Genomic DNA, 14,613 nt, shown 5'->3' with positions numbered 1-14,613 from the left:
TCAGTGATTTAGTCATTGACACAATCTCCCTATTGTCTGTATCACAGAGGAGTATTTCAGACATCAATCTCCGAAAGGCATTTGCCAAAAAGTTATATGATTCCCTGTACAAACTAAATTTTTATTTAATTCACCAACAATGCTCAGAAAATGATTGTTAAATACTGTACATATATCTGATTTATCAGTAACAGAAATATTTTTACTGCAAACTGACTTTATATCATCGACCTTGTGCTGCTGACCAGACAATTCCTTCACAACTGACCATATGGTTTTAATTTTATACAGTGAATTAGCTAATCTATTTGCATACCACATACTTTTTGCCTTCCTAGTAACATTTTAAGTAGCTTAAAATACTGGTTGTAATTTGTTACTGTAGCTTGATTGTGATTACTTCTAACATTTTTATGTAATTTCTGTTTTGTTCTATAAAATATTGTTATCCAACAAGTCAGCCACCCAGGCTGCCTATTACTGCTAATACCCCATTTAGAACATTCTAATGCAAAGCAACTCTCAAAGAGCATGAGAAATGTGTTAAAGAAAGCATTATATTTATCATCAATGTTACTGGCACTGTGAACGTGCTGCCACTCTTGTTCCTTGATGAGGTTTAAAAAACTCTCTACTGCTGTTGGATTAACTTTCCTAAATAGTTTGTAATTATATGTGACATTTTTTTGAGACCTAAGTATTTTAATATTTAAATTTGTGCATCATGATCTGAAAGGCCATTCACACTTTTACTAACAGAGCCCATCTAGTAATGAAGAATGAATAAAAATATTGTCTATGACTGTGCTACTGTTCCCCTGCACCCTAGTTGGAAAAAACACAGTCTGCATCAGATCATATGAATTTAGGAGATCTACCAACATCCTTTTTCTTGCACCATCATATACACAATTAATATTGAAGTCACCACATACAACTAATTTCGGGTACTTCCTACAAAGTGAATCAAGAACTCTCTCTAGCTTGAGCATAAATGCTCTGAAGTCTCAGAGTTAGGGGACCTATAAACAACAACAATTAGAACTTTAGTTTCACTAAATTCAACTGCCCCTGCACAACATTCAAATATCTGTTCAGCACAGTGCCATGATACGTCTATGGACTCAAATGGAATATTGTTTTTTTTACGTACATGGCCACTCCCACACCCCGCAAGGAACTTTTTGAAAACAGCCAGCTAATCTGTATCCTGCTAAAGGAAGCCTCTGAACTGTCAAATTATTTAAGTGGTCCTCTGATACACCAATAATTTCTGAGTAAACATCTATAAGCAGTTCACTAACTTTATATCTAATACCTCTTATATTTTGATGAAATATGCTAATTCCTTTTCTACTTGGAAACATTACATCCTTAGAAGGTGAGCCCTTAGAGGGACTTCCTTTAAGCACATGTACCTATCAGCTTACTTCAATCTACAAAGGTGCAGCTCTAACACCAACTACTACAAGAATTTTTCCATGAGTCATCCCACCATCACCACCACCCACTACACTGTCACCTAAAAGCTTTGCCAGCCTCCCCTTCCTATACCTATTGAGGTACAGGCCATGCCTAGTGAATCCTGATCTACTGATAGACCCAACTGGCACCACTGAGATGTGACCCATGCTCTCTGCCATTAGCACCCTCTGCAGCCCCATTTTAATGCACCTAATAACCGCATGCAGATGAGGCAGATCATGATGCTGAAACAGTTGCACTAAATGCACTTTAGTGCCACCAGTTTGAGTAGCTATATTTAGGTCACCACCTCCATCATATTCCCCATCCCTATCAAGACTGTTTTCTGCTCCACCCACTATCACTACCTGATCCTCCTCCGTAAAATTCCTACATCACACCCCTATGCAGTCAGTCACTTGAACCAACCTTGCACTAGGCTTCACAATGCTGGTGACCTGGTACTCACACCCCAACACTTCCTGCAACTGCTGGCCCACACCTCTACCATGCGAACTACCTAGCAGCAGAACCTTCTTCTTTCTGTTAGATTTTGCAACTGACCTATGCCTCCCAACTGCTGAGAACTGCTGCAGGTTTCCTACACCTACAGTTACAAGAGGTTACTCTCCACTCAACCCTGACAGTTGGTCAAATCTATTGCACATATGCAAAATATAACTGACTGAATACCACCTCCTCCTGGCTGCCTTCTTGCCAACTGCCTATCCCATTCCCCACCACCCTTCACCCTCCTCAACCTATCTAGTTCCTTCTTTGGGCATTGTAACTGCACCTGAAGGGCACAGATCTTACGCCCCTGCGCCTCTATCAACTTATTTCTACTACAGATTCTGCATTCCCAGGAGAGGATCTTGCTAGAATGCCCACTGGCTTCCCCACTGCATTCCCCCCCAATGAAAATACCTTGAACAAATCCCACACCATAACCCACTACCCACAAACCAATGACAGCGCCCACACTTCTCACTCATGGTAAAATTTTACAGTTACTTAAAAAAAATATATGTCTACATTACCATAGTTCAGTTACACCAGTAGAACTATTTATAGAACTAACAATAGTGGTCTCAAAATTCTCTGTCTACTAAGAAAGCAACTACTTGTATTAATACTATTACACCACAGCTAATAGCAATACCAACAAAACTTTACAAAAGTATTATCTAAAACCAAAAATTCAAACGGCCACTGGGACACTCAACAAAGTAACTGAATGAAAATTTTACTGAAATATTTCACTAGAAACAATAAGAAACGTCAGCTGAAACCTAAAGCATGAAAGTTACTAAATGACTTCAAGGCACATAAAACTCTAAAAAAACACAGTGAGTGAACGTTTCCACAAGTTTATTAAATCATTATTTCACCACAAACAGCATGAAACACCGCTGAAAACTATTCAATTTAATAACTGTATAACAGTGCACAAATAAGTATGTCAGTATTTAGCTTTTTAACTCTTACAGCTGCAGTGCGCGCCGAAAATGTAAACACATTTCCCATAATCGTTGTAAAATACTACAGATATCTCATTTGGTACTAATACCTTTCCATTAATAAGTAGTTGTAGTTGTTTCTTTTATTCCACAATTGGTTATCTCAATATCTGCCATTTTGACATTCATATGATGATTCAAAGGAGGGACCTTATTACGATCCGTAGTGAAACACTATCACAAAACCAAATTCAATATTTTGGTGTTCTCTCTGTTATCTTCTGTTCTGGTGCCTGTATGGTCACTGAGTGACTAAATAGATGATTTCAAATTGCTTACTGATTTTACATAAGACACAAACCTCTTAAGGTTTTTAGCTGGCTGGAAAAATTTTACTTTCAAAGTCACTGAACATCACTACTCTCCTTATGCTCATTTTTGCTTCATTCAGCTTTTGCTTGTCTGTTAGGTTTTTACTTCTATTAAATCACAGTCATAGGACAAATTTAATTTAAATAACTGTAGCATGTGAACTGAATAAATCTTCACTTAAAACGTTCTGAGTGTGCTCCCAAAAGCAGAAACTATGCATTCAGTTGAATGTAGCTCTGGTAATTACTTTCTTACAAGAAGATACTGATAATTAGAAGTCAAGTTGCTAATAATTACTTCCTAGAACCACTATAGAAAGATATAAACAACATGCACTCCTAAGAAAGAATTAGAAAGCATGTGCTTTACAGATAGTCAAAAGCAGAATGAAACAATAGTGAAAGAGCCCAAATAAAAGTATAACTCTCATTTTGTACTCTACTTACTTTTATATGGGGGTATGACACATGACAAAAGATGTCTACACTCTTCATTTCTCTAAGGATGTAATAAGTTGTGTAATTTTATTGTTGTGATCCCTATGTGATATGTATGATAAGGGAAATGGAATATTCTTAGACTCATCAAGTAACAAAAATTCATGAAACATTAGTAAGTGTTTCTCACGTTACACACACTTATATAACAATGCCTCTCACACACTGCACTTCAAGCTGATTAAACAAACTTCTCACAGTTCACTTAATTATTCTATGGAGTTTCTCAAGCTACATCATATTCAAGCTCTTCTTAATAATGAGTCAGATCAGAGTTTTATTTATGTGAATCTTATCATTGTTTCAATTAACCATGGTCTGCCATTTTCCCTCCTACTACTTACTTCATACACTGTCTACCTTACAGGAATTGTGTAGCAAGTACAAGAGTAAGTGTGCTCACTTCCCCCATTCACCAGGTCTGCCACAAGTTATTAGCTGCTCCACTTATGAAATCAAGGAAGCAAGCGAATCGCAATCACAAGTAAACTCAGTCGCTTCCAAACATAACCTTAAACAATGAAATAAAAAAATGCATGGATTTAATTAACTTACATTCGAGATTTTCAGTTGTCAGCCACATTAGATAGTTTCTAGTAGACTTCAACATTTTTTTGGGAACTTCAGTTCCTTCCAAAACCGTTTAATGCCCATGAAAAACTGGCATTTCACCTAATGGAGAATCAGCTTACGAGTTAAGCATCTCACATGTTCTTCCCTGCATGCTATGTTGGAAATTTTAACAATAATGTGATCCAAATCGTTTAGAGATTCGTAAAATATTTCATCCCATAAACTGCTGATACAGAGTTTTCCTGTTGCTATATTTTCCACATTTGTAAGAACTGTGTGAATTTTCCAATGGTTACATGAGCAATGTCTTCCTGTAGCACAACCATAATCTGTGACAGATGCATGCAAAGAGGTGTGATTCTTCAATTTCTCCTGACATACTTTTTGATTGAACAATCAACAGGTGTACTGCCAGTCCACAGTGCCTGATGACCACAATATTTCAGTGATCAGAAATGTATCAATCATCATCATCATCATCATCATCATCATCATCATCATGTGTGCCGATGAACTGAACTCCAACAGGTGTGGAGCCAACTTATATCACCTCCTACTTGAGCAACTAGAACACAATGGTCAGAAATCTGACAAGAAAACCACTGACCTTTTCAGGCTTGTCATAAGCTCCACATATTTTTTATTTAATGGATAATACTATGAGCAAACAGAGGGAGTTGCAATGGGCAGCCTACTCTTACCAGTGGCTGCAAATTTGTATATGGAGCACATTGAGAAAGAGGCCCTGATGTCATCCAAATGGAAACCCACCTGCTTTTCCGTTATGTGGATGACACATTTGTCATCTGCCCCCTGGAAGAGACAAATTCCTTGACTTCCTTGTAAATCCGAACTCCACACTTCCCAACATCAAATTCACTAAGGAGACTGCAGAAGAACGAAGACTAACATTCCTGTAAATCACAGTCAATAGAAGAGATGACGAAAGAGTAAAACATGGTGTGTACTGTACGAAAATGCATGGTGACCTGTATTTGCACACAGTAGAGCCACCATCCTGACCAGAGTAATAGGGTACTAAGAACACTAGTGCACAGGGATCACACAATCTCAGATGCAGAGTGTCTGCTCCAGGGGCTGGTAACCCAAGAACTGTGTTCTGAAAGAATGGATCCTCAGAGTGGCAGATTACATGCACTCTTTGTTGCACCACTACAGCACAACCAGTGGAGACAAAATAAATCATGCACGAAGAGGTAGCCATAGCCTTTAGCCTACAGTGGCATGCTATCAGGAAATGTTGGGTGCATACTGAAAAAGCACAGTGTAAGAACTGTCTTTTGTCCACCCAACAAAAGACAGGCATTATTGAGGAGTGTCGAAGATGACCTCAGTTTGCAGAAGGCCAGGTATATCAGATTCTGTGCCAATGTGACAAGACACATATTGGACAAACAGTGTGCACCACTGAAGATCACCAGCACACCAGCAACACACTTGACATGTATCCCCACAAGTCAGTGGACAAAGAGCACTGTTTGTCAGAGAAGCATGTGACGGAATACAAACGTACAAGGATTTTAGCACAGACTTCCAAATACTGAGACAGTGTCATTAGAGAAACCATAAAAATTCACACCAGGGAAAATCTTATCAATCAAGACTACAGCTATAATCTCAGAAAGGCTGGGAACTAACACTGGAACGGCTTGCGGTGGGAGCAGATGTAAGTCAGCCATGCGCCCTCAGGAGGTCAGTTCATCAGCAAACCTGACAATGCCAATATGGTGAGATATGGTGAGATATTGGACAGATTCCAACCTATACGGCACAAACTCTTAGGGATTTTGTAATTCTTCTTGCTTAATTAAGCATGTAACCTGTACAAAGATAAACCAAACATTCCACTATTGTGTTTATTTTAAGTCTTCAGCATATGTTGAGAATCAGATTGAGCTCTTGTGAAATTATGTGGAACACACAACATTTTTCCTTCCAACAATGACAGTTTTGTGATTTCAGTCCACTCAGTTTATGAACTTTTGTGGAAACGATGGTATCTGCAATGTTTTTTCTGTCCCTTTTCATCCCACCTCTTATGGTGAAGGTGAGCCCTTCACGCACACATTTAAAATGCAAATGACTAAAGCCATCACTACTGCTAACAAGAAAAATGCACTGCATGCTTTTATATCATCCTCCAGGAACATCCCAAACCAGGGCCTATCACCATTTGAAAACATACATGGCTATTGGCAGCACATGATACTGGACCTCCTACAGCTGGTGCCATAATACCTGACATTCAGCAGCTGCGTAGAATATACTGCAAACACCAATGAGTCCACATAAACAGCCACGTCCTAGGATGGGTTTCAGGCATTGTTACAATCAGTCAGGCCCGCATGATGTTTGACATGGAAGCAAATGGGGTGTGCTTAATGTAGCATGCTCTTAACTGGTATCCACAGAACCAGCAACAGCCCAGACTCCTCAATTATTAGCCCCAGCCCTGACCCCCTTTTGGAGCCTTCACATCATCCTGTCCCTAGTTATCACTTACCCCCATGAGATCTACCATGATACAAGAAAAAGCTAAAAGTCACAGCCACAAGTGAGAGACATTGCCGAAGAATTGCCCTCAAGTTGTTCCATATGGCGCCACTGCTGGATGTCTACTTACATCAGAGTACAGCACTGCTCATCCCACTCTTTGATAGGCCACTTTCATAGCAGCCCCATCGTAGTTCAGATCCAAGAGCAAGCTTGTGTCATTAGTCATTGTGTGCTAAAGTTCATAGTTAAATGTAAAGTGGTATTTGGATGTCATTCAGTGCAAGAAATAAACTGTTATCACTGTGCTCTGTAATTGTAATGATTGTACACTCCTGGAAATGGAAAAAAGAACACATTGACACCGGTGTGTCAGACCCACCATACTTGCTCCGGACACTGCGAGAGGGCTGTACAAGCAATGATCACACGCACGGCACAGCGGACACACCAGGAACCGCGGTGTTGGCCGTCGAATGGCGCTATCTGCGCAGCATTTGTGCACCGCCGCCGTCAGTGTCAGCCAGTTTGCCGTGGCATACGGAGCTCCATCGCAGTCTTTAACACTGGTAGCATGCCGCGACAGCGTGGACGTGAACCGTATGTGCAGTTGACGGACTTTGAGCGAGGGCGTATAGTGGGCATGCGGGAGGCCGGGTGGACGTACCGCCGAATTGCTCAACACGTGGGGCGTGAGGTCTCCACAGTACATCGATGTTGTCGCCAGTGGTCGGCAGAAGGTGCACGTGCCCGTCGACCTGGGACCGGACCGCAGCGACGCACGGATGCACGCCAAGACCGTAGGATCCTACGCAGTGCTGTAGGGGATCGCACCGCCACTTCCCAGCAAATTAGGGACACTGTTGCTCCTGGGGTATCGGCGAGGACCATTCGCAACCGTCTCCATGAAGCTGGGCTACGGTCCTGCACACCGTTAGGCCGTCTTCCGCTCACGCCCCAACATCGTGCAGCCCGCCTCCAGTGGTGTCGCGACAGGCGTGAATGGAGGGACGAACGGAGACGTGTCGTCTTCAGCGATGAGAGTCGCTTCTGCCTTGGTGCCAATGATGGTCGTATGCGTGTTTGGCGCCGTGCAGGTGAGCGCCACAATCAGGACTGCATACGACCGAGGCACACAGGGCCAACACCCGGCATCATGGTGTGGGGAGCGATCTCCTACACTGGCCGTACACCACTGGTGATCGTCGAGGGGACACTGAATAGTGCACGGTACATCCAAACCGTCATCGAACCCATCATTCTACCATTCCTAGACCGGCAAGGGAACTTGCTGTTCCAACAGGACAATGCACGTCCGCATGTATCCCGTGCCACCCAACGTGCTCTAGAAGGTGTACGTCAACTACCCTGGCCAGCAAGATCTCCGGATCTGTCCCCCATTGAGCATGTTTGGGACTGGATGAAGCGTCGTCTCACGCGGTCTGCACGTCCAGCACGAACGCTGGTCCAACTGAGGCGCCAGGTGGAAATGGCATGGCAAGCCGTTCCACAGGACTACATCCAGCATCTCTACGATCGTCTCCATGGGAGAATAGCAGCCTGCATTGCTGCGAAAGGTGGATATACACTGTACTAGTGCAGACATTGTGCACGCTCTGTTGCCTGTGTCTATGTGCCTGTGGTTCTGTCGGTGTGATCATGTGATGTATCTGACCCCAAGAATGTGTCAATAAAGTTTCCCCTTCCTGGGACAATGAATTCCCGGTGTTCTTATTTCAATTTCCAGGAGTGTATATCATCCCCCATATGGACATAGCTGCCTACCAAAGTTAAGTGAAGTGTTTTGCTGAAACTGATAGAATGGACATTACACATTGTAGCGTTTACTTGACCTCCAGATTTAAAGACTTATACCTGTCATCTAGGCTTGCTATGGCACATAAAAATGATCATCAAATGTTGTCATTAAAGTTACAGGTGATAGAAAGGTCACTAATTAACTTTCAGCATTCATATTCTCAACACAGCTAAGGAACTGTCCTCCCATTTTCGCCATATTTCTTATGTGGTGAAGAAGTCATCTCACAACAGCCTGTGCTTATACTTTTGAAAAGACAGTAACACACTTTAATCTTAGCCAATCCAATTATTACGTCTGATAAATTAAGGAGAATGTGCTGGAGCATCTTATCCAAGATTCCTTAACCATTATATACAATAAAGAACAATTTTTCTGCATTTGTAATAGTTCTGCTACAGCAAAATGCCCTGGCAGTTTACAACTATGTGGCAGACCAGGACCGAAACCTGGATCTTGTCTTTCAAGGTAATGAAAACTGCTTCCCTAAGAAAATAGTTAAATATACTCGTAAGAAACCTTGTAACAAGCCATGGCTTACTAAGGGTATAAAAATATCTTGTAACCGGAAAAGGGAAATGTATCTGACAGCAAGAAAGAGTAGTGACCCAGAAACTATCAAAAATTATAAAAACTACTGTGTTATATTAAGAAAAGTTATTAAAAAATCCAGGAGTATGTGTATCATGTCTGAAATCAGCAACTCTGATAATAAAATTAAAACAATTTGGAATATTATTAAAAGAGAAACAGGTCAACCAAGAGCAGAGGAAGACAGTATTACCATCAAATTAAATGAAAACTTTACGAACAAAAAGTCAGAAGTTGAAAATATTTTTAATAATCATTTTCTAAATGTTGTGGATATAGTAGGATCCAGGTGTTCATTAGAAGATGCTAGGCTGTTAATGGAAGAGGCCATACCTATGCAATTTGATACAATTGAAATCTCACCCACTTCTCCCTCTGAAATTAGGAAAATAATAAACTTGCTTAAAAGCAAAAACTCACATGGAATTGATGGCATTTCCAGCAAAATACTAAAAGCTTGTTCTCAACAGATAAGTAAGATTCTCAGCCACCTGAGTAATAGCTCTCTGGAACAGGGCATTTTCCCTGATAGACTTAAATATGCTATTGTTATACCTTTGCATAAAAAGGGGGATAGATCTGATGTCAACAATTACCGTCCAATCTCCCTTCTAACAGCTTTATCCAAAATTTTTGAGAAAGTAATGTATTCAAGAGTAGCTTCACATATCTGTAAAAATGAAGTACTAACAAAATGTCAGTTTGGTTTCCAGAAAGGTTTTTCAACAGAAAATGCCATATATGCTTTCACCAGTCAAATTTTGAATGATCTGAATAACCGAACACCACCCGTTGGGATTTTTTGTGATCTCTCAAAGGCTTTTGATTGTGTAAATCATGAAATTCTGCTAGACAAGCTCAAGTATTGTGGCATGAGTGGGACAGTGCACAAATGGTTTAATTCGTACCTAACTGGAAGAGTGCAGAAAGTAGAAATAAGTAGTTCTCGTAACATGCAAAGATCAGCACATTCCTCAAACTGGGGAACTATCAAGAATGGGGTTCCACAAGGGTCAGTCTTGGGTCCTTTGTTGTTCTTATTATATATTAATGACTTGCCATTCTATATTCATGAAGAGGCAAAGTTAGTTCTCTTTGCTGATGATACAAGTATAGTAATCACACCTGACGAACAAGAATTAACTGATGAAATTGTCAATACTGTCTTTCAGAAAATTACTAAGTGGTTCCTTGCAAACGGACTCTCACTGAATTTTGATAAGACACAGTACATACAGTTCCGTACAGTGAATGGTATGACGCCATTAATAAATATAGACCTTAATCAGAAGCATATAGCTAAGGTAGAATATTGCAAATTTTTAGGTATGTCCATTGATGAGAGATTAAATTGGAAGAAACACATTGATGATCTGCTGAAACGTTTGAGTTCAGCTACTTATGCAATAAGGGTCATTGCAAATTTTGGTGATAAACATCTTAGTAAATTAGCTTACTACGCCTATTTTCACTCGTTGCTTTCATATGGCATCATATTTTGGGGTAATTCATCACTGAGGAATAAAGTATTTATTGCACAAAAGCGTGTAATCAGAATAATAGCTGGAGTCCACCCAAGATCATCCTGCAGACATTTATTTAAGGATCTAGGGATATTCACAGTAGCTTCTCAGTATATATACTCTCTTATGAAATTTGTTATTAACAACCAAACCCAATTCAAAAGTAATAGCTGTGTGCATAACTACAATACTAGGAGAAAGGATGATCTTCACTATTCAAGATTAAATCTAACTTTGCCACAGAAAGGGGTGAATTATACTGGCACTAAAGTCTTTGGTCACTTACCAAATAGTATCAAAAGTCTGACAGATAACCAACAAGTATTTAAGAAGAAATTAAAAGAATTTCTGAATGACAACTCCTTCTACTCCATAGAGGAATTTTTAGATATAAATTAAGAAAAAGAAAAAAAAAAAAAAAACAAAAAAAAACAAAGAAAAAACAAAATATAAAAAAATTAAAAAATAAAAATAAAAAATAAAGAAAAACAAAAAAACACAATAAAATAAAGTTGTTATATTAACTTAAGTATGTTGTTAAATTAACCTAATTATGTCATGTATTGGAAAATTCGACTCGTTCCACATCATTACGAAATATCGTATTCATGATCCATGGAACTAGTATTAATCTAATCTAATCTAATCTAATCTAATCTAATCTAATCTCACTTACAAAGTAAGCTTTCTGGGCACAACCAATGACACACTTTCACAGTTTTAATACTGCTAGAACCTCTCTCCTAGCTGAGTACCTATGAAAGTAACTCATGAGTTGTGCCTGGATATGCCAGTCAGCAACAGCTTGCCCAAGAAAGATGAAGCACACAGTTTTAATCTATCAAGCAGTTTCACAATAGTTCACACTCTGCTAAAGACTGAAACTTTCATTCTTGTAATACAGCACTTATTAGAAATGAATAATAGGTAATTTAAAACAACCTGGTAGGTGTCGAGGCACCAGCATTTGGGAAAAGGTGACACAGAGTAATGAAGGCACCCCGGGCTGCAACGAATGTATCCTGTTGTGAAGGAGATGATTGTGCAGGGAAACAATAGATCAGTGCATGACTTCTGTCAGTGTCTTCTAGTCTCGAGTCCATCTCATTTGTTACAGACATGTAAAGCACAGCTACTGGATGTCCACTAAGTGGTGGAGGAGGATCTACTCCTGTTAGCCGGCGCACTAACTCTGACTGCCTCCGACCCTATAAGAAATTCATAAAAATGCTTCTATAATTAATCCGTTTCAGAGCAATTAAAAGAAAGACACACACACATATACCATAATTCTTTCAGTTAGATGCTACGTCTTATTAATGACAAAACATTTGTACTGAATATAACAAAAGTAGTACGTGAATTTCAGCTACAAATGAAATTTAGTTTTTAATTAAGCCTGTGCAATTACATTATGTACACTAACTTAATGAGTAATATATGACAAATCAAAGAAATACAATTCAGTGCCACATATTTAATCGGGGCAGTAATTCTACTTTGCTTATTAATCCCAACACACAGACTGACAAAAAAAAGGAAGCACCCAGAATGGAAGGGGAAAATAAAATGAAACTTCATGGTTTGACAGGAAATGTGATGTTATTTTAGTGATTACAATACTGAATCAAATTTTCAAAGAAACTGGCAGAATGAGCCCACTTATCAGTATGACATTGCATCCCATTTGGACTGGATGTATGCACTGATTCAGTGGGGTAGGGAGTCATAAAGTCATTATGTCCTCTCTGGTCCGTGACTGTTGGAACTCATCCTTGATAACCTTGCACTGGGACAGAGATGACATCTGACCAGAACCCATATGTTTCTGCAGGGACAGGTATGAGCACCTTTCTGGCCGTGTCAGTACCTCAGCATCACACAGGCAGCTCATAGAGATATGTGCCATGTGTCAAAGATCACTGTCCTATTGAAAAATGGCAAAATGATTACGGTCACATGAGAGGTAGAACATGAGGATGTAGGATGTCTGTGGCATATGACTGTGCCATCAGTGTTCCTTCAACCACTAGTCATCTAGGGTAATGCAGAACCATGATTCACTGCTGAACACTGTGTGACACCATTCATCAGCACCTGGTCTCAGCACCACTCCAAACAAAGCCGTTTGTTCTGGCATTAACATCAGTGTACACACAGGACAGAAATTCTCTAGTCCAACTGCTACCAGTCTCTGACCAAAGGTGCAGGATGACACGGAGTGTTCTCAGATGATGGGAACAGTCATGAAGGGGTTATGATATGCTTGGTGCACAATACAGGGCAGGGATCTTCCCTTGTGGTTGTCAGACACAGTCAACCAGAACATTGACAAGTATGCCTGCCCTCATGTTCCCACAGAGCCTAACATCAAGCCACTGTCACGCCCAACAGCTCCACAAATCTGGATACTGCATAATTTGACCAGTTGGCCAAATGGAGATTCACAACAAGGCCCCTACAAACTATGTCAGGTATTGACAATCTCACACCAGTATGTGGTATCCTCATTTTCCTTCACAGTGATCACTCAGCATCTGACATTGTTCGCACCCTTTACATACCCTACCAGGCCTGGTACCAACACTACACCAACAACACTAACACAGTTTGGTGGCCAGTCTACCTGTCACAGATTGTTGCAATCTTAATCACTTACACACCCACCAATGGTGTGTATTTGTAGGAAGTTATAATGACATCCATCCTTGTCTTCCACGTGCTTCAATTTTTTGTCAGGCAGTGTAACTGCATTTAACATTATTTACAGATCTAATTTGTTTGTTAATCAATAACACAATAATACTCTTTTCTCACTAGATAATCTTTCTGCTTCTTTGGAAAGTTCTAGTCATGTATGAAGTCCTGTGGATTTTTGGGCAGGCATCTTGGTTATTGTAACAATAATTAATTACCTAGGAATAACAATCTGTAGTGACCTAAAGCTTGGTTATTGTAACAATAATTAATTACCTAGGAATAACAATCTGTAGTGACCTAAAGTGGAATTACAACATTAAACTAGTTGTAGGAAAAGCAGATGTGAGGCGGAGATTAATTGGAAGAATCCAAAGGAAATGTAATTCATCCACGAAAGAAGTTACTTAAAAACACTCATTTGACTGATTCTTATGTATCACTCATCAGTGTGGATACCTTATCATGTAAAATTTACAGAGGAAAGAGAGAGGAGCTTTTTACATCACAGGTTTGTTCAGTACGTGTAGAAGCATGAAGAAGAAGCCCATTATACTCCAGAAAGACACACTACAAGAGAAGCATATATAATGTAACACCACTACACACATGTATATATATTTAACATCACACATTCCTGTTACCTACACTCAATGTAACTTCTTCTTCATGTGATTATATACTGTTTATTGTGTTTAAGACTTGCTTTAATTATATTTGAATTTATTGTACCTATACTGTAAAAGAATTAATATGAAAGTTGTTATGAAATTTTATCTTATCTATGTAGATACTGCAATTCTGTTTAAGCTTATATTTTCCTGAGGGGAAAAATTTCATTACATTCTGAACAAAGTCTTCTGCCATCAGATAGGAAAAGTAATCAAGCTTTGATGCATCAAGCCTTGAAGCATGCACAGATGGCAAACACAGCCTTCATTTAGTCATCATCAAAGTCAGGTAGCTTCAAATGGGTGCAGTGATACAGGTAGTGAAAATCCAACTGCAAATATTAAACTGCTGCAAATGGAAGGATATGGAGGCAAGTGAGCCATACTGAAGCTTGTTCAACAATCTACATACATCTATAAACTGCAAATCAC

General features: G+C 39.6%; 1 protein-coding gene across 2 annotated transcripts in view; it reads right to left on the bottom strand.

Moving 5' to 3' along the window:
* The window catches only part of LOC126248318 (protein inturned), a 267,846-nt gene that overhangs the window by 192,853 nt on the left and 60,380 nt on the right, over nucleotides 1–14,613 (bottom strand). For both annotated transcript variants that reach the window (XM_049949205.1, XM_049949204.1), the window contains exon 7: nucleotides 11,756–12,021. In XM_049949205.1, the coding sequence (XP_049805162.1) occupies nucleotides 11,756–12,021 (266 nt within the window). The remainder of the gene's footprint in view (nucleotides 1–11,755; nucleotides 12,022–14,613) is intronic.

The sequence above is a fragment of the Schistocerca nitens genome, chromosome 3 (genome assembly GCF_023898315.1).
Source record: "Schistocerca nitens isolate TAMUIC-IGC-003100 chromosome 3, iqSchNite1.1, whole genome shotgun sequence".
NCBI lineage: Eukaryota > Metazoa > Arthropoda > Insecta > Orthoptera > Acrididae > Schistocerca > Schistocerca nitens.
The sequence above is the reverse complement of the archived record's forward strand: the minus strand, read 5'-3'. Positions and strand labels throughout refer to the sequence as shown.